The sequence below is a fragment of the Pseudonaja textilis genome, chromosome 2 (genome assembly GCF_049901715.1).
Source record: "Pseudonaja textilis isolate UNSWEBS1 chromosome 2, rPseTex1.2, whole genome shotgun sequence".
Classification (NCBI taxonomy): domain Eukaryota; kingdom Metazoa; phylum Chordata; class Lepidosauria; order Squamata; family Elapidae; genus Pseudonaja; species Pseudonaja textilis.
In genome coordinates, this window is record NC_141991.1 from 30,244,388 (window position 1) to 30,271,002 (window position 26,615).

Sequence of the window (26,615 nt, forward strand, 5' to 3'; positions counted from 1 at the left end):
TGAGTATAATCTTTTGACAGTAACTGCCCAATTCCAGTTCACTTCAATTCATTGATACCTAATATATAGAAGAATGAGTTCATTCTTCACTATATTGAGTTTTCTCCTGTTCACGCTTCTTACATTCTGTGTTTCCACTGTAATTCTATCTTCGCAACTTCAGATTTATTTATTTATTTATTTATTTATATTTATTTTATTTATTTATTTGATTTGTCAATCGCTTACAAGATAACAGGTATAAGTATAAACATAGTTTTGAATACATGAGATGGATACGTATAAGAAAAATAAAAAGAAACAATAGGACAGGGACAGTAAGCACGATTGGTGCGCTTATGCACGCACTTTATTTTATTTATTATTTTTAATAAATAATTATCATAAATTATTATTATTATTTTATTTATTATTAGATTTATTTTCCTGTTTGGCAACATCAGCACCTAAAAAATGTGCCAAAGGTTTTAATCTAGCTGCATCATAAATACTGTTGGCATTTTGAAAGATTTCAGTTCCCCTCCTCCCTCAATATCATATTGAATGCCATCTGACCTGTGGGGTCCATCATCCAATACTGTATTGGCAGTCACTTTATATAGCAATAGCACTCAGACTTCTATACTGACCAAGGATGTTCTATAGTGCTCTCTGAGAAGTTTATAATGTCAGCATATTGACCCCCAACAATCTGGGTCCTCATTTTTACCAACCTTGGAAGGATGGAAAGCTGAACCAACCTTGAATCCGTCAGGATAGAACTCTAGACTGAGGGCAGATGTTAGCCTGCATTCTAACCTCTGCATCATGAGGGCTCCTATATTATATTGTCTGTACATGTAGGGTTTCTTGATCAATTAAAGGAGTGCCTTTTCTTATACAATATGAAATAAATCTTGCTATTGTCAGAATCATCTGCCTCTGGCGTCTCCCTATATTGCTGCCATTCAACAGGTCTGCCTGTTTCTTTAACTGGGCGGCTGGAAAGGCCTTAATGCTCTCAGATAACATTGTTGGGTGTGTATACTCTTGGCATTCTTCTTTCATTGCTTCCCAATGATTAGTTAATATAGCAGAACTTAGGGGGCTGGTTTATATTACAGTTGGTGATTTGCTGCACATAATCACTTCTAGATGCAGTCGTAGACTTCCTGAGGTATGTTATGCATTCAGGTCCCATAGCATTCTTGACCATTGCCTGTATGGCTGTATTGCTGTCAGGCTACATTAGCATTAAACCAGAAATGCTGGAAGGAGTGTCAACAGGAAAAAAAGGAAAACCCAGAGAGACAGAATTGAGTACAACCTTACTAATATGCCTCCTGTTATTAGCACTTTGGATCCAGCTGGTGTGCTTTGAGTACTTGGACTATCAATAAAACATCGTTTATGTAAATAGCAAAAGTAGGTAACATGATTTTTGGTTTTCCAAACCTCATAAATGTCTAGAAATACCTCCAAAGTGGAGTTTCCCAACCTTTCCAGGTTGGTGGACCAGAGGAGGTGGGGGTGTGTGCACACATTATTTGCAAAAGTGGGGTTGCGACAGAGGTGGTATTCAGCAGGTTCTGACCAGTTCTGGAGAACCAGTAGCAGAAATTTTGAGTAGTTCAGAGAACCGGCAAATACCACCTCTGACTGGAGATTTTACAGTATCCTTCCCCTGCCACACCCACCAAGCCACGCCCACAGAACTGTTAGTAAAAAAATTGGAATCCCACCACTGGGCTCGAGCACCCACAATGCTTGTGCAAGTGAGGCCCTGAGTGCCCACGACGTTCATGTGAGTGGAGCCGCGAGCCCCAGAGATCTTTGCACAAGTGGGGCTGTGCGGGTGCACACTAACCAGCCACTCACACGGCCCAGTTGTGAATAGACTGTGGCCTGGTCCACAGGTTGGGGTCCCCTGCTATAGAGGACATCATGGAAAAGGAATGTCCACCTTTATGACTACAGGTACTCAACAACCATTCATTTAGCAACCGATCAAAGTTACAACGGAACTGTAAAATGTGGCCTACAATTGGTCCTCACACTTACGACCGTTACAGAATCCCCACTGTCACTTGATTAAAATTTGAGCACTTGGCAACTGGCATGTATGCACAATGACTGCAGTGTCCTGGAGTCATGTGATCGCCTGTTGCAACCTTCTGGGTCTCCTTTTGATAAGCAGAATCAATGAGAGAAACTGGATTTGCTTAATGACCACATGATTCACTTAACAACTTTAGTGATTTACTTAACTATAACAAAAGTGTCAGGTTTGAATCATTTAACAACTATGTTGCCTAGCAACAGAAATTCTGGTGCCAGCTGTGATACTAAATAAAGGACAACCTGCATCTTTGAATGGTTTGGGTGTGGGGGCTGGGGAGATCTTGCAATTACAAGTCTTTCTTATGACAGTTCGCATCCTCCTCCTTTGCTCATATGCTTTTATAGGCTTTATTTATTATATGGTATTTCCTATTTCTAAACTGCCCATCTCCTTCAGAGGGGACTACAGTTTTTGTAAAAGATGATTGCTTTTATAAATGTATTGATTTTTCTTTTTAATTAATTGTCGTACATTGCCCAGAATCATGCTTTTGTAAGGTGAGCTGTTCAAACATACTACATACATTTGAAAAATTAAACATACATATTAGAAATAAAAAAAAACAAAAAGTCCTGTGACAATGACTTGCAAATTTTAGATCAAACTTTTCATTATAAATAACCAGTGAGTTTGTTTGCTCTTCCCTGAACAGTTTTCCATCATGTGCCTTTTCTTAACATCAAATATCAAACCATAAAATATCTTAATTCTACACAAAATGAAGACAGAAGGGGATGCCTCATTATTGATAAATTTCTATCTCTGTAGGAATGACTATGCAAAATATTAACATATTTCCATCTGCATAAAGCTCTGTTTGTTAGTTATTGAAGTCTGTTATTGAAAAATTGTACTATAATTGGATATGCAAAGCTATGGTACAATTTTTCAATAACAGACTTCTTTAAGCAATGAAAATATTTATTTCAGATAGATAATTTGGGGAAAAAATAACTTTGTTGACCAGATGCTGTATATCAGTAACATGCTTTTAGTAATGTGATTCTACACTAATTTATATTAGCTAATGTTTGGCTGCCTTTGATATTCTGACAATAATAGTTTTGATTGGTAGACCTCTTAAATGTTCTGTTCTTCATAATTTCTTTCTGATCCTCCATTACAGAGGTGCTCTGTCATGGACAGAATATCAGCTCCGCTCAAGTTTTTTTCTCTATTTGGTGTTTGAAACGGAAGAGCTATATTCTTGAAGCTGTTTTAATCTGTAGGCATTCATCCCAAGTAGAATTTGAAATACTTATTCTCAGTTGAAGGAGATGTTGTAATTAGGCATATCAAGAAATCGTAAAATATTCTGGTTAAAACTGACCAGTAAAGTGAGGACACTTGTAAAGAATTGGGAAGAATGGAAGTAATGGGTCATGCAATTTTGAAGGCTATAATTTAAGCAGAACCTTGAGTGAAATTGAAAGCATGATTCGAAAGAAGATATGATGGAATGCATAGATAACTTTGAGGAAAGGAGAGAGGAGATGCTGTCTAGGAAACAATCAGACAAGAGAGGCAGGAGGTTGTAATTGCAATTGGTTTAACAGTCAAAGAACAAAACTTAGGAAGGTCCTCCCTAATGGGTCCGGCAATTAAATGTGGCAGGTGGGACATTTGAACTTTCAAACTTGCAAAATTATCTTAATGCAGCTTTACAATAAATTAGATATGGCTCATCTTGTCATCTTTCCACCCTGGCTTATCTGAGAAGGCTGTCATAGGTAGAAATGAAATAATAAAAAATTCGGCAAAGAAGCAAAGCCTATCCAAGTCCAAAAGCCAGGGAGCCATCAAGACTTTAGCCTAATCTGCGGTTCCAAGATAGAGCTCACTAGCAATTAACCATTAGTGTTCTATTAAGTTTTGGTAACCATTTTATTCTCAAGACCTTTAGAATAGCATATATGTGTTGAATTCATGGATTGAGATTCTCCCTTTGTATTTGATAGGACAGGGTTCTTAGATAAGGGTGACAATTCCCAGCAAGCATGACCATTGCTGAGACTTTGGGGAATTGAAGTTCACATGTTTGGTGGACACCCAGCTTGGGGAAAACTAAGATGGAATTTACACAGCCTCTTCTCAGAGGTTGCTTCTCTAGGTTGCTCAGAATCTCCTAATCTTCCTAGAAGTGCAATCAGCTGAGGGGAACATTACACTGAGACTTAGAAACTGTTGACCACATTCTCTTCTGAATCAGTGATTTTTGCAAACACAGAGAAGGCATTCCAGCTACACTATCGTTATTCACAGATCAAATATCTTTGTAGGAACTTTGTGCTCATTCACCTTTGTCTATAAGATAGACCAGAATGATGTTGTTTGCATAATTGCTTGGGTAATATTTAAAGCGGATTAGCAAAGGATGCCTAATGTTGTAACAGATTCATTTCTCAGATGCAAGAGTAGATTCAAAATATAACAGTACATCAAGAAAAAAATACATTAAATTAAGAGATTGCTAGTCCTTGGTTTGCAGCCATTTACAAATGTTTTAGTCAAACTTTTTTAAACAATAGATGAGTTTATTTTATGACAACTTTATGAAGCTATAATGCAAAATCAATCAAGATTAATGACGATTAATGAAATAAGCTATATGTTCCATTTTTAAAGCAGAACAGGTTCTTCCTGTTTTCTCTGTGCCAAATCAAGAACAACTTTATTAGAAGGACTTTCTTTTGAACATACAGCTCAAATGATACGATGAGATGAGTCCTCCAATCCCTGAAGATCAGATGGAATTGTAACCCAAGTTTCAAGCCCCTGTACAAATTGGAAAAAGTTATCCAGAGAGTCAACACAGCAACGTTAAATAAGCCAGATAAGGAAGCCATTTTAAGCAGCTAATTGCTTACTGTCAGTATGAGTTTTCAATGATTTCTAAAAATCTGGCTTTTCTTTTTCCTACTGTTCCTATAACCTGATAAACTCCTCTTTGTTTTGTATCTCTCTCAGACTTGGTGCTAAGTGCCAGTTGCTATCTAATATAGCTATAATTCCTGCTCTGGCAAATTCTAAATTCTCAAAGTCAATCCTATTTCTCTATGAATGGCATGGAAGAGAAGTCATGTTTAGGGCAATATTGTAAATGGCACCTGAGAAAATTGTTTTATGCATCAGGAAGTGGTCTTTGTTGTCATAGGAATGGATTCTTGGCTCATCTCATACTTCTGTGATCCATTGTCCGAGCATACTGGCTCGATTGAATAATACGAAAATGAAATGCAAATGTTCAGGTGTAGTGGCATTGAGAGTATTGATTTAAAAGATTTGTATGCAACCAGCTTCCACAAAATCTGGGCAGCTAATAATAACATATTTTCAAACAATGAATTTACAAAACTATGAATTCCTCAGATTAAAAACCTACTTAGGAAATACCTGAAGCCCCAAATGGAAAAATTGTTCTTCAATTAATCATCTGTGTACTTTGACTTAGCATGATGTCTGAATTCAGCCATTTGTGGCTTATTCATTATAGTATTATTAAAACAAGCAATGGCTTGTCATGATGTATGAGCCCAGGCAAAATGAGCATAGGATGCTGCCTTATATTCTCTTGAGCTTCATTCATTTATCCAAGGTATTCATTTATCCAATCTGTAATCTCCCTTGGTGGACATACGAAATATTATTCTAAGAGCATTTGGCTATATATGCACATTACACTTATCCATTGTTATAGATTTGAACTTCAGGAGCTTATGCAGCATAAAAATACTCAAGGGAACCCAGAACACAGAGAATCTTCAAGCATTTTATTAATTAGAATTGCTTAAGCAATATTCTCATATGAAATGCATGCTTCTACTTGCTTAGTCCTCTGCATTCTAGCCAAGTGATACCTGAGAATTCAAGAAGAGAAGAATGTTCTGTAGTAGTAACGTTCTACTATGATCTTTCACCTACAGCTTGAAGCTTATTCTGATAATAAGCACATTCATGTTTGGGAAAACTCCCTACAAAGCGAGTGTTGCCATCTTTATTGACATTAACTGTAGAGAGCCATAGAGATAACCTTGATGGGCCTAATTAGAGGCTGTTGACCTTACTTTACTTTATTGTCGTTGCACCTCATACAACAAAATTAAATGCCATCTTCAGTGTACATTATAACTATAAAAATAAAACACAAACGCACATCATTTACATTCTATACCTGTGATGGCGAACCTATGGCACACATGCCAGAAGTGGCATGCAGAGCCATCTCTGCCAGCACACGAGTCATTGCCCCAGCTCAGTTCCACTGCACATGCGCGCCTCTCGCCAGCCAGCTGATTTTCGGGTATATGCCATGCATGCGCAAGGGATGGGGCACAGGCGGGAGACATGTGCACAGGGGGTGGGGGAGCATGGGGGGCTGCATGCGCATGCACAGGGGGACAGGTGGGGGCACGGGGGCTGCACGCGCATGCGCAGGCACACGTGTGCATGTGTGCACTTTCGGCATGCAACGACTAAAAGATTAGCCATCACTGTCCTATACAATTGAACTGAAAACCCCTGATAGTGCATTAATATTGCACTATACAGTAGAATTCAATAGAGTTACTGCCCTGGGATAGAAGCTGTTTTTCAGCCTATTTGTCCTTGTTTTTATTATTCTGTACCGTCTGCCAGATGGTAATAGTTCAAAAAAAGGCTGCCCAGGATGAGATGGATCTTTGAGAATGTTTTGAACTTTCTTAAGGCAGCGGGAGCTATAAAGCTCTTCCAAAGAGGGGAGAGGGCAACCAATGATCTTCTGGGCAATGACATTAACCCTCTGGAGCACTGTCTTATCTGCCACTGTGCAATTGGCAAACCATACAGAGATGCAGTAAGTTAAGATATTCTCTATGGTGCAGTGGTAGAAGGTCACCAGCAGTTTTTCATTCAGTTGTTGTTTCTTGAGAAGTCTCAGGTAGTATAATCTCTGTTGGCTTTTTTGACAAGTGCTGCAACGTCAGGTTACAGAAACAAAAAGGGCAGAAACACCCTTTCAGCCCTGGGAAAGGAGATAATATCAGGAAAAGACTCAGGTTGAATCCTACCTGACTCAATGCAGTATAAGAGGAAGGAAAGGTAAAACACAAGCAGACATCTAGAATACTGTTAATATAGCCTCTCTCAAAAGAAGCTTAATTTTAATGTTGTGGTGGCATCTGTTTCCTAATCTAGACAACCTTCAAGCATTAACGTTTTATCTGCCATGTTGAAGTTGCACACCGTAATAAAACTAAGAATTTTTCTTAATAATTTTCTTTGGTTTTAGAGACACAATTTTATCATTTTCAAAGTAGAATCTACCTGCTTTTGGGATCTTTGTTGACCCCCAAGCATTATTCCCTTTGGCTTGTTATATGATGTCATGGGACAAAGGTATAGAAATATAATGGGTGAAGTTCAACTGGATTCCTGTCAATAGACTTTCTTACACATAACCTAAGAATTCAAGGCAGCAATTAGCTGTCATCCATGTAGATATATTCACTTCTTCCAAGGTTGTGGGAACACTCTCTTCTTGCAACATCTTTAGAAATGAAGTCAATTAGAAGAGACGTGACTGTGGTATACACCTTGTTTACACAAGTTTACACCTTGCATAATTGTTGGAATTCATCACCATTAGATGTGATGGCTGGTTTCAAAAGAGATTTGGATCAATTCTTGGGGATCTTTGGCTATTAGCCTTGATACAGGGTGACTAGAAAATTAGTGGACTTCCTATGCAGTTTGTTGGGCACTATGAGAACAGACTGCCGGACTATCCAGCAAGGTGCTGTTTATGTTCTTATGCAGGAACAATGAGAATGGAGATATGGACTACCTCCCATAGCTCTGGTTGTTCTCCAATAAATTGCAAAGTTCTTCTAGAGTCCAGGGATATGTATAGAAGCCATAGCATCCCCTATTCCTTGTTTTTATAAACCTACAAAAGCTTGCAATTGCATAAGCATTACTCAAACATTTGTATTCACTTGCCTCACTGTGCTCTGATTAACTGATGTACAGGGACTGGGAAAAGCAAGAGCGCCCTGTATACATAGTGGTGTACATGTATCAGGAATTTTTGACCCATTCCATCTTCCTTTACATTCTTTGACAACTTTAGTTCATCATCACAAAAACTGTCCTTTTATTGAACATTAGGTTGTTAGGTCAAGTGTGTCTTGCAGGTAACATTGGCAGATAACATTCTTATCTCTGGTTCTTGTCTAATGTCAAAATCGACATCCTTATTTCACCACCTTCTTACATATATACACATTACTCTCTATGGTCAAGCTTTGGTTGTTCTACCCATCTGCTTCTCCCCAAAAATTAGTTTTTGTAACACCATTATTAATTTTGCTTTTATTCAATTGCAAATCACATGGGCTGGGATCATGTAAGGCATTTCAGTCTAAAATGCGATAGGTGTATATTTGAGTCCTTGTTGTATACGCAGACTTCATATGAAAATTGTGAAGTCTATTCCTGGACCTGTGTCTCATCTTGGTAATTTCTGGTTCATAATTTAATTGCAGCATAAAAATCAGAAGCCTGTTTTTATTTTCTGTGGTTTTTCCCCCCCACTCTTTTGTCTGCAGAGAGATGATGCATAAAATATGTAGAAAATAATGGGCAGCATTTGAAAGATTGCCAAAGTTGCGTAAATAATTGGTTTCCCCCCACTTGGGTTGGAGACTCAAACAAAATAATTGGTCTAATTTGATCACTGAGATATTTGCTATTAAAATCCTGCATTTGGGTCATCAAGTCAGGCAGACAGTTGCCTTTAATAGATAGAAGGGTCAAGGCAGAGTATTTCAAGCTCCCTATTATAAGGAGCCAGGCATTTGTTTGTTTGACTCCACATAGCAACTAATAACGATTGTTCTCTGGTGGTTTCACTTCTTCCCATTTTTTAAAAGCTGCAGGCCATATTGATAAAACTTTCAGCAGCTGTTGACTAGGCCTCCGAGGCCACTTCCTCAGCTCCGAAATGTTTCATGGGAATCTATCAACACAACCATCACTTCCTCAGCAAGGTCAAGACAAGTGAAGAGCAGCTTTATGAGTATACCAGAAGATCCTTGCCAGCTGTTTCTTCTGCTTTCATTCTCACCTTGCTTTCTTAATTAAGAAGCAGACATTTAAACACCTTTTAAAGCCTTTCATAAAAAGTAAGGGGACGCTTAGCAGAGATTATACAATGAAGGACAATCCAAAATATAGTCTGAGGGTATCATTTCTCTTTCACAGAACCATAAGAGTAAGGACATTAATTCTCCCCGAACCCCTCCAAAAAAATCTTAAAGTAGCAATTAAAAATAAAGAATTGCATGGTGCCTTCCAACCAGTTTAGCCTGAAATCATCATCAGATATTTTAAATATATGCTTTCAGTTGGTATATTATATGTAGAGTTATATATTATAAATAAAAAGTCTGTATAAAGGGCTTTTCTCACGGCTTCAGGAATGCTCCCTCCTCCAGTTCTTTGGGGGGATGAATCCAAATCAGTAGGCTGTTCTGGTTTTTGTTGGTTTGATTATTATCTGCAATCAATTCAGTGTCAAACTATTAGCAACCACATAGATAAATTCTCTCCATGATGAGAGAAATTATCCATAACCTGGTCCTTCAGATATTTTATTTTTTTAAATATAAAATTTAATATTTGCCTTAAGGGTTTTGAAAAAATAAAACCTAGCAGAACTAAAAGAAAGGAAAAGAGAAAATAAGGCAAAAAGTGCAAAAAGAATGAATAAAGAGAAACAGAAAATAGTTTCCAATTTCCTTTGAAGCAAATATAATCACAAAATTGCCTTAGTTTTGTAGCAAATGTAACTATAGCTACAAAATTATTTTTTCCTATTATTTATTTTCTTTCTAATAAACATAGCCATGAATCATAATTTCATGAGAAAGCACCAAAACCTGTAAATGTGAGGATGGATCCTCTCCTTCCCAACCATTATTGTCAGAAAACAATCCTGAAGGATGGAAGTGAACGAAAGCTTGCCTTCCACTGCTAACCCCCTGTGCTGATCCAGAAGGATATCATAGTGAATAGTACCAAAGAGATGAAGTAGGGTCATCTACCCTCATCTTGCCCATGGCTAGAGGTCACCCAGAAGTATGACGAATACTATTTTCATTGCATATCCAGATCTGAATCCTCATTGAAAAGAATCCAGATAATTTAATGCTCTTCCAGAAGTATGTTGGGAAAACAGGAAAGCATTAGTGGAAAAGAGGAACAGTTCCAGGAACCGCTACAGAAAACACTAAGTTACTTCTAGGGTGGACTGAGAAAAAAAAAATCTACATCTTGAGACTACATCCTCATAAACTAATTGTTTTTATACAGTTAGAAGAGCATGAATAAGCTCAATGAAGTCACAAAGCCAGAACATTCAGATTTTGTCTATGTTGTTTCTATATAAAAATACATGCACTAAAGGTAAGTGAATATTAAATACTCATAATATCATCTTCCTAACATTTATTAGGTTTTGCAATTATAGATTATCACTGCATATTTCCAAATCACATTTGAGCTTTGAAAGAATTCAAATGGTATCTTGCATTTCATGTGCTTTGTCTCTACTTTTAACATTTTTTTCTGTATATTTATGGATATAATCATCTGTTTTTGCATCTCTATTACATATAAATATATATCATAAAAGATCGGTTAGGGTTTAATATCTATTGTTTCATTTTGGTAGACTAATGCATTTAGCAATGTTGTAGTAAACATTGTATTATCTTCGTGAAAACATAGTACTTTCTACAGTGAATTATGATAGTTCTCATGTTATCTTATGTTTTGCTCTAACTTCTGGGCAATACTCTGTTATGGCTATCAGATCTGACCTTTAAAAACCCAGACAATCGCTAGCTGTCAGCAAAGAAACGGTCTATTACCATTTATAATCATCTAGAGTTTTGCAGTCCAGGTTTGGAGCCCTAATGAAAAAAATCAACACTGCATTCATGTCTTTACCAATATATACAGATGGAAATACGAGCTCTGACTGCATTTTGTTAGGAATGTAAGTCACCTAACAGGTATTTGGGTGGGAAATATATAAACCAGGATAGACATTTTAAAACTGTATCTTTAAGAGAGTCCTGAAGGTGTAATTGGGTGTGGTTTCTCAAAACGGCCATAAGATGGAGCCAGAAACCTGGGTTGTCTTAGTCTTAAGTCTTTCTCAGAAGAAGTCTCAGTGAGTCTGTTTCCTTCTGTTGGAAAGTTTTGTCGTTTCTTCCTAATTGACTGATATTCATGGATTTGATGTAAGTCTAATACCGAACTGTTTTTGACACTGGACTTTGTAATTGGATTATCCCTGGACTGAAAACTGACTGATTTTACCAGTGAATGACTTTGGACTGCTTGTTTGGACTTTGCTTAACGTTTCTGGAAGTAAAAACCTACATTTACTGTACAGTGTATCTGTGTGCTGTGTGTGTATTATTCAAACACTTCTCTCAAATATGTCTCCCTGTATGCACTCATTCTCCTAACGGGGAATTACCTCAACACATTTGAAATAGAAAAACTAAGTGTCATGAATCTATGAAAAATACTGTGTGATTATGCTCTTTCTGCATTTAAGGAAAACAAGTATTTCTCAAATTAAGTTCCCTCTCTCCCTTTCCCTCCCTCCCTCCCTCCCCCCCCTCTCTGTCTCTCTCTCTTGCTCTCTCTCTCCCTTCCTCCCTCTCTCTACTCTCGTCTCTCCCTCTCTCCTTCTCTTTCCTCCTCTCTCTTGATACTAGCCACCATCAGATGCCACAATCTTCTCTGATCTTACTGTGTTACTGCATATAGCAATGCATCATACGATAATGATACTTACTGTTAAGCAAGCTTTGTTTTCCTGTTTACCTCTGCTTTCCCTTCCCTCCAATTTCTTTCCAGATGCCCCTATGTCAGATGTTATCTTCTCTTTTCAAATGCTATGGCTAGTGGTTGGATTAGCCAGCTATATAAACAATTGTTTCAAAAAATGACATTTTTGACAGACTTTGTACAAGCATCTTTCTTCTAGTCAGCTGGGAGACATTCCTACACCTTAATTAATCCTTATTCTGATTCATGAATTTAAGTCTAACCTATGAATGTTTAAAGTATGTCACATTAGAGACATATTTATAAAAATGATTCATTCCCTCCTTCATGTTTTAAGGTCCCCTTAGCAGTATTTTGGTGAATCGTTTTGGTAGCCGGCCGGTGGTCATATTTGGAGGGCTACTATGTGGCGTAGGAATGGTTTCAGCAGCATTCTGCACCAGCATTTTTCAACTATACATTTGTGCTGGATTCATCACAGGTAATTTTCTTGTTTCCTTTTCTATGGCGGTAGCACTTAGACTTATATACCGCTTCACAGTGCTTTACAGCCCTCTCTAAGTGGTTTACAGAGTCAGCCTATTGTCCCAAACAATCTGGCTCTTCATTTTACCAACCTTGGAAGGATGGAAGGCTGAGTCAACCTTGAGCTGATCGAACTTCTGACAGTGAGCTGAATTAGACTGTAATACTGCATTCTAACCACTGGCGCCACCATAGCTCGGTTTACAGAAGTTATATGTCCTGGGAGAAGACTCTAGAGATACCTGATGGTTTTCATTTATTTATTTAATTTATATTTATATTGGCGCCTATTCTCCCATGGCGACTCAAGGTAGCTTACAAGGTATAAACCACATTTAAAACAGTAAAACTAGTAGAAGTAGAATCAAATAAATTAATATAGTAAAATCACCCCCTACCTCCCACCTCAGTGACAGATCACACGAGCCATTTAATGGGCTCCATCCCGCTCTAGGTTCCCCAGGCAGAACCAGGTCTTCAGTGCCTTCCAGAAGAGAATTAAAGTGGGGGCCATTCTAATCTCTGGTGGAATGATGTTCTGGAGACAGGGAGCCACCACGGAGAAGGCCCTTTTTCTGGGCCCCACCAGGTGTATCTCCCTCAGGGATGGGACCCGCAGCATTCCCCGCCTCCCTGCACTGATGGGTCAGATAGATGTAACTGGCAAGAGACGGTCCCTCTGATAACCGGGTCCCAAGCCATGAAGGGCTTTAAAGGTGACAACCAGTACCTTGAATTGCACCTGGAAGCAAAGCAGCAGCCAATGCAGCTCCTGAAGGAGAGGTAATACATATGCACATTTACCTGTGGCCATGGTACCGCATTATGACCATGGTGTTGTATACCTAGGCATTGCTGTAGTAATATTGAGCTCTTACGATCACATACTGTATTATGCCACTTTGCCAAAAGTCCAAGAGAAGAATCTCCAGAGTCAAACAAGATTCCTTCAAGATTTACTTTGATGGAGTGGACACTTTGGCATATATGTTCATGGACAGTTTCAGGCGAGTTGTAAGTGGCAGATAAATCCTTTTTCCAGGAACATATTTTGATGGTTTCAAACATTCCCTTCATCAGTTTGTTCTCCTTATTGGCATGTTATTTTGGGCTCTTCCTAGAAGAGCAGCATAAATGTAAAATAAAAAATAAGCACTGAGTATTCAGTGGCACCAAAGCATAAAGTGCAATCCGAAACGGTCTATTCTCATTTAAAAGAAGTTATAAAACTTATTTAATTTCCTGGCTACCATGTCCACAAAATCCCCTATGACAATAGTTGCTTTTTTTCAGAACAAGTTCAGAAATGTATCAAGAGCAAGAATAGCTGCCAGACCTCTTTATTTCACATGCTGATCATGATTTATAATAGACCCAGAAAATAGATACCGTTTCCTTTGTTTTCAAAGCACAGTCATGAACCTTCTCCTATAAAATGTTCATCCGCTTGTATGTATTTCTGGCTCTTGTCATGACTTTAAAATAATGCCCTTTTCACAGCAGTTTATTCTTCAAATAGTGCTGTCCAAAATACCACTGCATATAGATTCTTGTTACAGATTTTATTAGCAAACCTATTGTTTACTTCTGAAAAGTTTATTAAAAAATAAATCTGCATATCAGTTTTCACACAGATGAGTTTTAGAAACATCTGACCTTTAAATGGGCCAGTCTTCTAAGGCCTGGTGATACTGAGTGGATTTTTGGGATCTGTAGCTTCAAAACATGTAGACCATTAAATTAAGGAATCTTGCATTAGGCAAAGTAGATTTAGTAATATGCTCTGGCCACAGAACTGTTTGGAACACGCTTAATTGATCAGTTTCTATGATAACAGAACATGTGTGTTTTTTTTAATCTAATGAGGTAACATTCCTCTTTTTTATTCTCTCACTGTAGGACTTGGTCTTGCCCTGAACCTCCAGCCTTCAGTAATCATCATTGGGAAGTATTTCCTGAAAAGACGTCCCATTGCAAATGGACTTGCCATGGCAGGAAGTCCTGTCATGCTTTGCACCCTTGCACCCTTGAACCAGTTCCTTTTTGACACTTTTGGATGGAGGGGGAGCTTTTTTATTCTTGGCGCACTTCTGCTGAACTGCTGCGTAGCTGGAGCCCTCTTCAGACCAATTGGACCAACTTCTGAGAGACAGAAAAATAAAGAGGCAAAAGGAGCCGTAAGAGAAAAAACTGATGGAGGCATTGCTGAAATAGGGAAGAAGAATATGGAAACAAAGGAAGACAGAGATTGTTGTGAAAACTTCAACAAGTTCCTTGACTTATCGCTTTTTAAGCACAGAGGCTTCCTGATCTACTTGATAGGGAACGTGCTGATGTTTTTAGGATTTTTTGCACCGATTGTCTTTTTGGCCCCTTATGCAAAGCACCGTGGGATTGATGAATATTCGGCAGCTTTTCTCCTTTCCATTCTAGCAATAGTTGACATGATAGCCAGGCCAGCTACTGGGCTCCTTGCAAATAGCAAATGGGTGAGGCCAAGAATTCAGTATTTTTTCAGCTTTTCCATTGCTTTTAATGGTGTTTGCCACTTGCTATGCCCATTGGCAACAAGTTACATGGGCTTAGTCATTTATTCTATCTTTTTTGGCCTGGCCTTTGGTATGGTTTGTGCAATGCTCTTTGAAACTCTCATGGATCTTGTTGGTGCCAGCCGTTTCACAAGTGCTGTAGGATTAGTCACCATAGTGGAATGTTGCACCATATTACTTGGGCCACCTATTGGGGGTAAGAATATTTATAATATTTTCTTTCCATTAGTCTGCTCAACAATAAAAAAATCATTACTTTTAATTTCAAGGAAGAAACTTTAGATATTAACGCTTTCCCTCCTACTCTTAAAATCCGATTTCTTGATTCTGTACTGTCCCGATCAATTCCACATTTTGTGAAGTTTTCAAATTTCATTTAAACTAGGCTCATCAGAAGTATGCCTCAAGGAATAAAACTATCACTCAACAAGAAAATTCATTCCCTTGGAATTTTCCATTCATTAAAATGGATGTTGCAGAACTAAATTGTTAAAACTACCCAAAGGCTGCTTAAAAAGCAGTTTAGGTGAACCTTGCTAACTAAATGTTCTATGTCTTGTAAAACTTCAAATTTCTTTGCTGGCAAGTTAATAGTTAGGTTTTGGACAGAGATTAACATAATATATTCATGTAATTTCTTTTAGTAAATTTATAAATAGGATCTCAGTTGGTTCATTATATTTCTGAATTGCTCAATAGTTAATTATTCTTAATATAAAGTTAAACATACAAAATATACAAATAAACAGCAGTCATAAGATAAAACCAGCCTTCATGATAACTAAGGTATTGGACTAAGACTGCACAGACATAATTCACCATCATGGAAATATGTTTTAAGGACTTCAGCCATGTAAGTCATCCTGGCTTCATGGAGAAAAAGATATATAATTTATTGATATTATGTATGTATGTATATATATATATGGAAGCAGTGTTTCCATATCTGAACTGCAAAAATCCAGATGACCACTCAATGGCATTAAAATACATGGATAGTTCTAATTATTCATGACCATCTAGCAATCATTCAGTTTTTTTCACTTCATTTATTTTTATTGATTATAGTGAGATGACTTCTATCTCACTGATAACGTGACCTGGGCGCCTTTCAAATAAATATGTGAATATTTATAGCAATACTATTCACACGCTGAAGAAATATGTTTAATACATGTTTAGCAATTTCATAAAACATTTGAAATCTTTATCAGAGGATATGAAATGGAAGCGGCCAGGTTAAAGGTAAATGTTTAATTTTCTTAATAAATTATTGGAGATCACTGCTGGTCAACAGCATCGCTTTAGAACATGGGGCTTCAAACTTGATAACTTTAAGACTTGTGGACTTCAACTCCCAGAATTCCTCCTCCAGTCATGTAAGCTCAGGGATTCTGGGAATTGAAGTCCACAAGTCTTAAAGTTGTCAAGTTTGAAGACCCTTGCTTTAGAATCATGGAATGTTTGAGTTACAGATCAGCTTATCTGATTGACTGGTCATTGCAGGAATCCACTAAATCATCCCTGAAAGTCACCCCTAACTGGAAACTGCCAGCAAGAGAGAATCCACTGCTTAACAGTTTTTATGTGCCCATTTCCTTTTGATTTATTTTAGGATGATTTAGCTAGATTTTAAATCCTTACACAGGTACTATATATAGGATGTATCTGTTGTTTCTATTCTGGAAGAACAATATTATTGAGTCAAGGAAATTAAAGACCATGTGTGGCAGGTTCAAAATTACTGCAATCTATATTAAATTATTGCTGTTTGCTGTTAAGAAAATAATTGCTCCACAGGATTTAATTTTATTTAACCTGTTGACTGTAGTAGTGGAACTAAAATGGCTTTGGACAAAAAGCTGCAACCTTAAATGCATGTGGTGTAAATAATAGAATCATTGAAATACAGATGTTCAGTGGGTGATGATACTTCAACTTATACCAGATGACCATTAATTGTCAAAAAAGTGAAAGGAATCTCAGGTTTCAATGGCTTTATAAAAAATATTTATTATTCAATTATCCTTTTTTTATCGGAGGACTTTGCTTTTTTCTTCCCGTCTTAGAGTGAGAGGTCAGCATGCATGTTTTCTTCAGCATGCAGTTTTAAGAAGCAGATTAGGGCTAATTGCTGAAAACTGTTAATGAGGCTAGAAAGTGCTTTATAATAGTTTGCAGTATGTTGCTCTCTATTTAATAAGTGGCAAATTGATTGGTTCTTTGGCATTTAACAGCCTACTACTGGGTTTTGCTTTAATGGACTAAGTAATTTTTCCTGGTGTGTTTTATGACTTTCTCTTATTCACAGAGGAGGAGGTGGAAAGACTCTTCTACTGTTGAATTTTCCAGTACTCTTCTCATTAAAACTCTCATTGAAATGTATTTTGCAGATCTTAAGGTCATCCTGATTAGCAGAAATTGAGAATAGCTGCAATTAGCCTCTGTTTGATGTTTTTGCAATGCCACCATATTAAAGCATGAATGTAGGCTATGTTGCTCCTTGGTGCAGTATTTTTATCCACCCAAGCTGGCAGCGTCTCATCTTTGTTACAAAATGTGTAGCTTGTTTGATTAGACATTAGAATAATTAAGTACCATACTTTCAATAAATTGTCACCATGATGGTTATTAAATGCATAGTATCTCAAGGACAAGAAAATGGTCAAAGAAAACCATGATTGCACATTAATTTGGAGGATGAAATGCATATACCACAAGTGAAAAAGGTGGCAAAATATTGATTCAAAATTAGCCTAGGATTTGCTGATATTTCTTATTTTAAGCAAAGCCCATCCTTAATTGAGGGCTTGAGGAGATACCATTTTCTCTAACTATTTTAGCAATCTAGATACAAAATTTTCCTGGAATCTGCATAGCCTTTTTATATTTTGATCAATAAGTGTCACTAATAATTCAGATGTCACTTCTCCATCTACAGGTACTCTTATTGATACTTTTGGAGACTACAAATACATGTTCATTAAATGCGGGGCAGTGATGGTCTTGGCTGGGACATTCCTCTTTATTATGAATTACTACAACTACAGAATGCTTGCAAAAGAAGAGAAGAAAAGGATGAAGGAAGATGGAGAAAAGAAAGATAATGAGGATGCAAGGACAAAAGAGGGTGAAGGAAACATAAAAGCAGTAGAAAAAATCCAAGATGTTAATGAAACAGCTCCTCTGAAGAAAGATGAGAATGGACTAAAGAATGGGGCAAACCTCCCAACTGAACCTTAAATCTAATTCAAAGTTTTCTGAATGGAAACTTCCTTAAAAAAACTAAAAATATACAGGTAGTTCTCAACTTACAACCATTTGTTTAATTACCATTCAGAGTTACGCCACTGAAAAAGTGACTTATGAGTGGTTCTTACACATCCCCACAGTCACGTGCTCAGATTTCAGTTACTTAGCAACCAGCACGTATTTACAGTGGTTGCAGCATCTCGGGGCCTTGTAATTGTCACTGGCAACCATTCCTAGGAAGCTTATGACAAGCCAAGTCAGTGGGGGAAGCCAGATCAAAAGATTAATAACCACACGATTCACTTAAAGAGTGTAATGATTAGCTTAACAAGCATGGCAAAAAAAGGTTGTGAAATGGGGCATGACTCACTTAACAATCGCCTTGCTTAGAAATGAAAATTTGGGGCTCAATTGCGGTTATAAGTTGAGGACTACCTGTGGTATGAAATCAAATTTTAAAATAGTCACATTTTATATGGTTACATGATTATTTAGAACTGGCTTTACAGTACTGCAAATCTAAGTCTTATCTTGTTTTTACTAAAGAGCTGAGAGTATACTTGTCCTAACTGGTGAAAAAAAATTAGGATAATTTATACTTGAAGTTTTGACCTGTACTCCTGTTTCTATTGTAGCAAAAATAGCAAAGTAGAAAAATGTTGTATAATAAAAAATGCAAGATTTTTTTCCTTTAAAAAAAAACTTATAGCAACTCACAGCACTTTTTACACTGGAAGATCCAAGATTTGGTCTTCGACATTCCAATAAAAAAAAGCCATGTCTGCAAAAAGTTTTCATAAGAAGAATCTCAGCGAAGTAAAAAAAACTTTTTTTCTTTCCGGGTATTTTTATTTGCTTTGTATTTGAAGGTAATCTGGCACTAGATAGAATAAAATAGTTAGATGTACTTGCTGAAAGAGAACTCACAGAGACATGTCCAGTTGCCTTTTCAGTATATTGATAGGTCCATTGATTTGAACCAACACACAGAGATCAAAGCCTGCAAGAACTTAATATAATGCACTTATCTAAAAAAAAGAACAACAATCATACCTAAGCATTAAGTTTACCATTCCATTTTACTTCTGACTTTATCTGGTGGGTTTGGCAAAACTAAAACCCTTCAATAAACCCATCAATCATAGTTGCAAAAATATCAGAAAGATAGTTTAGGAAATAAGCATTTGGGAACTGCAGATTAAAAAAAGGGAAAACCCCAATTTCTCGCTTCTCAAAGGAATGAACCTTATACCTAGCCAAATATGTATGATATGATTCTACTTTGCATCATCAGTCAATACCATTTGCCTGCAAGCAAGAACTGGTAAGACTACAAAATAGTCAAAGTAATAGAAATTGAAGAAACTAAAGTGCTCTGGGACTTTAGAATGCAAACAGACAAATACCTGCCACATAACACCCCAGATTTAACTATTGTTGGAAAGAAAGATAAGGGAAAAAAATCTGGAAAGTGGACCTGACCATACCTGAACACAGCAGTATAGAAGAAAAAGAACTGGAGAAAATCACAAAATACAAAGACCTGCAAATTGAAGTAGAACAACTGTGACAAAATAAAGCAGTGATAGTACGAATAATAATAAGTGTCTTGGGTACAATCCCAAAATGTTGGAAGCACCATTTTAACACCATCGGCATTGACAAAATCACCACCAGTCAATTGCAAAAGGCAACTTGACCCAGAACAGCTTACACACTGTGACAATAGCATTAATATTATTGAACATCAACACCTTCCAATTCCAGGTTCTTGAGGACATCTTGATAGATGGACAAAAATGCCAAGTTCAGTGTAAACATCTGGCTGACTGTCACTAACCATAATAATAGAAGCCGTGGTGGTACAGTGGTTTGAATGCAGTGTTTTAGGCTATCACTGCCAAGAGTTTCATGCTAATGGACTCAAGGTTAACTCAGCCTTCCATCCTTTGGTAAAATGAGGAACCAGATTGTTGGGGGCAATATGCTGACTGTAAACCACTTAGAGAGGGCTGTAAAAGCACTATGGAGCAGTATATGTGCTATTGTTAATACTATAATAATAAGGTATTTGTTGTAAAAGATTTGCTATTTCTAATTTTAAAAGGACATATTTGGATAACTGCTAACCTAAAAGTTCCAAGTGATTCTTTGTCCTAATAAGATATTTTGCACAGCTGTTTCTCAAGACAGAGCTGAAGTGCTAACCATCAATCCTTGAGCTGACTGGAAAACAACGGTGGTATAAATTGTGTGACCACCGCTGCAGATCTCTCTTCTGCTACAACCAAGTCAGTGGATAGTTCTTACCAATTTATTGTAAGGCATTTTAAAGAAAGAGATTAGCTGATTTTTCTAGCTTCTTTTTCTTCCTAACAATAGTCACCTGCTAGTGGAGATGAAACTACCAATCACTCTAACAGCTGTGGCAGGGTTAGATGAATGTAGGCATATGTTTAAAATGGTGGGCTTGACAAGTTGCTTAACAAACAAAAGGTAACTACTAACGGACTGGAACAGCAAAAAGCTTTCCATTGCTCTTGGTAACCTCTCCTTCATGCCTATTACCAGGGGTGGGCTTCAAAAATTTTAGCAAAGTGTTCTCTGCCCGGTTGCTGTGTGGATGTGGCCATGGTGGGTGTGGCCTAGTCAGCCTCCTGCACCACAATGGGGGTGGGGCATTTTTTCCTCCTTGGGCTCCGGAGGCAATCGTTAAGCATCCGGGAGGATGAAAATGGCCTCCCCGGGCTCTGGAGGCTCTCTGGAAGCCAGAAACAGACCCATTTCTGGCCTTCCCAAACTTCTGGGAGGCCCGTTTTTGCCCTCCCTGAGCCTCCACGCACACCTTGCACTTACCTGCATCCAAAACGGGCCACATGGGGACTCCTGAGAGAGGCAGGGCAAGATGGGCCAGCCAGAAGTGGGATTTGGGGTTCTCCGAACTGCACAGAATCTTAGGGGCTCTCATGAACCCCCAGCAGCCCACCCCTGCCTACTGCTTATCAGATGGTCTATTTCTGAAACTAGGTGCAGAGCTCTTATAAATACAGGTATTTATAAGGTGCTCATGTAGGATATGCTGTATGTTATGGAATAGACCAGATGGCATGACACAGGCAGATAAGTGTTATCCGTCCTTTTTTTTTTGCAAGCCCAAATGAGGTCTGTGGCTGATAAAAGCTGGGCAGATCCTGACCCCTGACAATATCAGCTGCCAAAGAATCAGTGAGGTGTGCAGATCAAATCCACTGCAAAATCTGAGTTGGAAGAAGAGGGAAAGCTCTTTAAAGGTATAATCTTGATTTTTTTTTTCTTATTAAGCTTTTGAGGGGAAAAACATACATAGACACAAAGAGAATAAAAGAGTAAAGCAAAATAAATAAGGGACCTAAAAATATCAAAGAGATGGTAGTTTCCTGGTATAAATTTTGAATGATTAAATATATCATTTAAAAATGACTAAAATAGTAATTAAGCTTCAAACAAAGACAATTAAGAACAATGACCAACAAGTATAAATCACCAAATAAAACCATAAACTACAATATATTCAGTCAAATTAAAAATCTGTTTCACTTTAAATATCCCATTGGACTGAAATGTTGACTGTATAGATAGAAAAACTCAAATTTTGCATGAGGTACAAATCCTTATACTGAGTTATAGACCAGAATTGGTATCCTATTTTAATCACATTTTTGTCAATTTAAAATTACTCTGCATATTAAAACATGTTGCTTAAGAGGGAATTAGACATCCTTTTCTGTGGGAAGCATATAGTACCCTTGCATTAATATATACAGAGCTAATTCAATATAGCTAGGGGGGAAATATATGTTTTAGTAAACTTTGATAACTTCAAGTTAAAATGGGAATTCATCTGTTAAATTTTGTTTCATTCTAGAACAAATCCTTTTCCAGAAATGTTGAAATTGACAACATTTCCACCAAATATGAAAAAACTGATTCAGTAGCTTTTTTTTAATAGCAATTTTAGATAATTAACATTACCGGAGTGATATATCCATGATCAAACATCTTTATCAATCTTCTCTGTTCAACATAAAATTTATTTTCCTCCATTCTATTCAAGGTAGAATCTTTAAAGGATGACTTAAAGTTGCTTCAGGTTTCTGTCATTGCCAACCCTATACTCAGACCAGAAAAGAGCAAGATTGAGTATTGGGATAGCAATCCATCCCTGTTTTTTAAAAAAATCATTTTGCTATTGCAACAAGTGTAATTTAACAAGATTGGCAGATCAAAATTTTTGAAGAACAATTGCTGCCCAATGTCCTGTACAGCCCTAAGTCTTAAGAAAGGTATGTTCTGGGACAGAGACCAAGTAACATTATGAGGACATGGCAGAAAAAAAAAGTGATTATCAAGATGTAGCAAAGTCCTTTGTAGACAGCTGACTCATGAGAGCCAGCAAACAAACATTGGACTCCAAACATGTAGAAAACCTGTTGCAGTTTGTTCTTCTCTCTCTTCTCTTTCTCCACTCTTTGGTGTGTCAACAGTCCAAGCCAAGCATGCTAAAGAAAAATTCTCCAACAAAATATTCAAAGCAAGGGAAACAAATGGGATAAGCAGAAGGAATTAAAAACTTGTTATTCGCCTTTGCACCAGCAAATTGAATGGGCACCCCAGCCTCAGCAAACTTGGGAAGACTGGCCCCTTCCTTACCTCTAGCAAGGAATTCCAATAGAGCAGTGTTTGTCAACCTTGGCAAACTGGATGGATTTCAAGAATTCCCAAGCCAGTCATTGTTGCTGGGGAATTCTGAGAGTTGAAGTCCACCTAGCTTAAAGTTGCCAAGATTAAAAAACACTACATTAGAGGAACCAGTTATATTTAGTGCCTGACAAATGAACTGGTTTCCAACCAGGTAGTAAGGACAGATGGAAATGTCTGTTTATACAGGCCTCGATAAGAGAATTTTCAGTACTTCTTCTGCAAGCTTCTTTGTTATTATTTGCTGATATCTACCATTTTACTCCATCTTCTCGAGTCCCACATCTGGCCTTTCAGCAGAGCAGCGTTTAAGCTTAGCCAACCTGGAGCCTGTAGGACTTACTTAGGAGAAGGCTGCTGTTTTCCCTTCACCATCTAAAATTAATGTCATACCACTGAAAGATACAAGTGAAGAATAGCCCATAGTTTAGTGAAGCTGGTTAACACAAGTTGCCCTGTTACTGTTATAGTATGAATGAAACAAATTCCAGTATATGTTTTATAGTAAATCTTGTTTGCAAAATATACATTCCACTGAGTCTTTTCCAGAGTTTTATGTAACTATAGAAATTGTAAACATTGTTATTATAAATGAAATGTACTTTTAATGCAACTATGGATTTTATTGTTATGAAGATTTTTGTTATGAAGTTAATTAACATAGAAGCTGAATTTTATGGAATACTTTTGCCATGAGGAATAACAATAATAGTTACAATCCCAGTTGGCTTAAAATTGGCAAGATCTCCTCTTAATTTTTGAATATGCCTTCTTATCCGAAAATGGGAAAATGTATTCCCTACACATTTGCTGATATTCTCAATATTTTTAACTGCTTGGTATATTTTTGTAATATTCAAAATTAATTCTGGGTATTGTTCAAATTAAACTGCCTTATAAATACCTCCCTGCAACTTTTCTTTTTACTGGAGATTTCTTTCCATGCTTTGTAATGTTTAATTACTCCGATGATATTCACTGTATCACTGTGTACTCATGACATCTGAAGTGACTGAAAAATAGATGTATTGGCATAGAATGAATAACAAAAACCAGATATGATCTGTAACAGTAAAACAAAGCATTTCAAAAGAATCTCCAAGAAGGTAAATACATAGTTTCCCTACAGGTAGTTTAAACCTCCTGTAGCTCTAAATCTTGAAGCTTGCTGAGGTGAAGGTGTACTGGCAAATGATGTTTATCTCCCTCATGTGATGAAATGTCACCATCTAATTAATGTACACATGCTGTTCAAGTAGAGTATCTGATTTTTTTCCCCTAGGTGGTTGCCAGCTGTAGTTTATAAATGGCTTCCCAGGAATTGTGCAATCTGTATAGTGGTGGTTCTATCAGTACTAGAGTATTATTATTATTTTTTAATAAAGTTTTATTTGGGTTTTCACACAGAAAATACAAGTAAAACATCTTTTTTGAAAATAGCATGGTCCTGGGTTGAATTTCTTTATACAGACACAAAACTCAATTTCATGCTCCTTTTTGTATTCTATTCCATATCTTATACTATTTTACATTTTCTATATAGTTTTTCCCCCTCTTTTAATTTTCTCAATTTCATTTTGATTATCTCATCTCAGTTCAAATCATTATATTTATACTTTTGTCTTTTCTGTTTCAATTTCATATTATCTTTTCTCATTAAACAAATTTTCTACTGTAGTTACTAATTGGAGTATGACACCTTTATATCTTTTAATTACATCCATTCACTTATTTAAACTTCAATATATACCTTAAGTTTATGACCTTCAATATAATACATAATACATAACTTCTAATCGAATTCTGCTTGGTACGTTCTTATAATACACACTATATCCTTGTCTCTCTACTTCTAATTCTCTCTACTGCATTTCCCTCTTCTGTTGCTTTCTGATTTTATACTTATTTTTCACTCTATTTTGGGGGGGAGTTGTTTTCCCCAATCTTAAACTTTCCATTCTCTTTCCCCGCTTTCCTTTTTTCCCCCAATCTAAGATTACTTGTTCATTAAGGATGGCTTCTTCTTTGTCACAATCTTCTTGTTCTGCAGGCATTTCTTGTTGTTTCTCATAATTCCAAATCTCCATTTCTAAAAACTGAAATACGAAGCCAAAGAACCTCTCCCTTCTTGTGCATCTTCTTTGTACTTTTTAAGTTCCATTTTCAGTTCTTCTAAAAGTGGAGCCATTTTAAACAGTTTTAAACAACCACCGATTGATTTTAGTCATTTCAAAACAATAACCAAGAATCCAGAAATCATCAAGTAATCCAGATAGTCCAGTTATATCTTCTTATTTCTTTTTGACTTTCTCTTCCTGGGGTTTTTGCTGAGATATTTCAGTTAGAATGTATCTTTGGAAGTCTTGTTGAGATTTTGCTGTAAGTTCTTTTTAATTTCAGGCAGTCTCCTCCCTTCCAGATCCTACCCTTTTATTCTTTTTCTCTCCTTTCCTATTTTCAAAGCTTTTAATTATCCAGAAATCTTTATTATCCCTTTGACTTTTATTTTCAGCATTAAATGCCTATTGATTCAAAGTGGATTTTTCAATTTCTTGCTTAGTCTCTTAGCTGTCAGTATAGGAAAAGGAGAAAACCAAATCTTTTCCCTTTTCTCTCTCCTTCGCAGCTTAAAAATCTTCTTAGGGAACAATGTTATTGTTTTTTAACAGTTTCAGTTCCAGGGTACCTTATTTGTTGCTTTTGCTGTTTGACCCAGTGAACCAAAACTTTCTCTTCTTATCTTCCGCCTGCACATTCTTTTCCAGTCAAGTTCTTCTTTGTGGTGGCCATTTCTGACCACCGCTGCAACCGCCTTCGGGAAAGGGAGTAATGGCCAGCTGGGGAGGAGAGATGCGGCTCTCCTCAACCCTGCAGGCAGTCTCCCCCCTCTTAACCATCTCTTCGGGGTGGCTTAGCCCCAAAACCAGCTGGCTCAGGGCGCTCCAGTGGCAAGCACGGATTGAAGTCTCACAGAGATGAGGTTTCGGTCTGTCGCTGAAGAAGCTCAAACCGGAAGTCAGTACTAGAGTATTATTGATGCTCCTACATTTGTTGTGTTAGGACATAATGGCCTGACTTTAATAAAAATGCAATCCATATGTATACGCACACAGACACACAAACACAGTCTAAGAAGTGGAATATACTTGATAGAGTAATGTATGCATCAATCTTTTTTCCCCTCTTTATGCAAATGTTTCTGAGTGCTAACAGAACAGAGCCTTTGCAGACCTTTTATCAATTAATGTTGCTACCTAGGCAAATATCAGGTAAGAGACTGCAAAGAAAACAACAGCTGTTGTGCAAGCATCAAAAGAAATAGCATGCTGGTGTTCTTTATGAGTTTCAGTATTAGACTACACTAGAACCAGTGGTGGAATTCAATTTTTTTTACTACCGGTTCTGTGGGCGTGGCTTATTTGGTGGGTGTGGCTTGGTGGTCATGTGACTGGGTGGGCGTGGCCAACTCAATGTCACTCACATCAAGGGGTGCCTCACCTGGCCCCTCCCCTCCCAGCCATTCCTTGTCACCCAGCCTCAACGTATCTATAGTTCTGTAAAAATGTTGTTCACCTTTTTGACTTTATTATCTGCATACTATAGAT

General features: G+C 37.2%; 1 protein-coding gene across 1 annotated transcript in view; it reads left to right on the forward strand.

Moving 5' to 3' along the window:
• LOC113450804 (monocarboxylate transporter 2-like) overlaps positions 1-19,108 on the forward strand; it is a 28,006-nt gene extending 8,898 nt beyond the window's left edge. The window contains exons 3-5 of the mRNA XM_026722109.2: positions 12,285-12,428; positions 14,372-15,217; positions 17,963-19,108. Coding sequence (XP_026577894.1) covers positions 12,285-12,428; positions 14,372-15,217; positions 17,963-18,264 — 1,292 coding nt within the window. The 3' untranslated portion in view covers positions 18,265-19,108. The remainder of the gene's footprint in view (positions 1-12,284; positions 12,429-14,371; positions 15,218-17,962) is intronic.
• Positions 19,109-26,615: the final 7,507 nt, after the last annotated feature.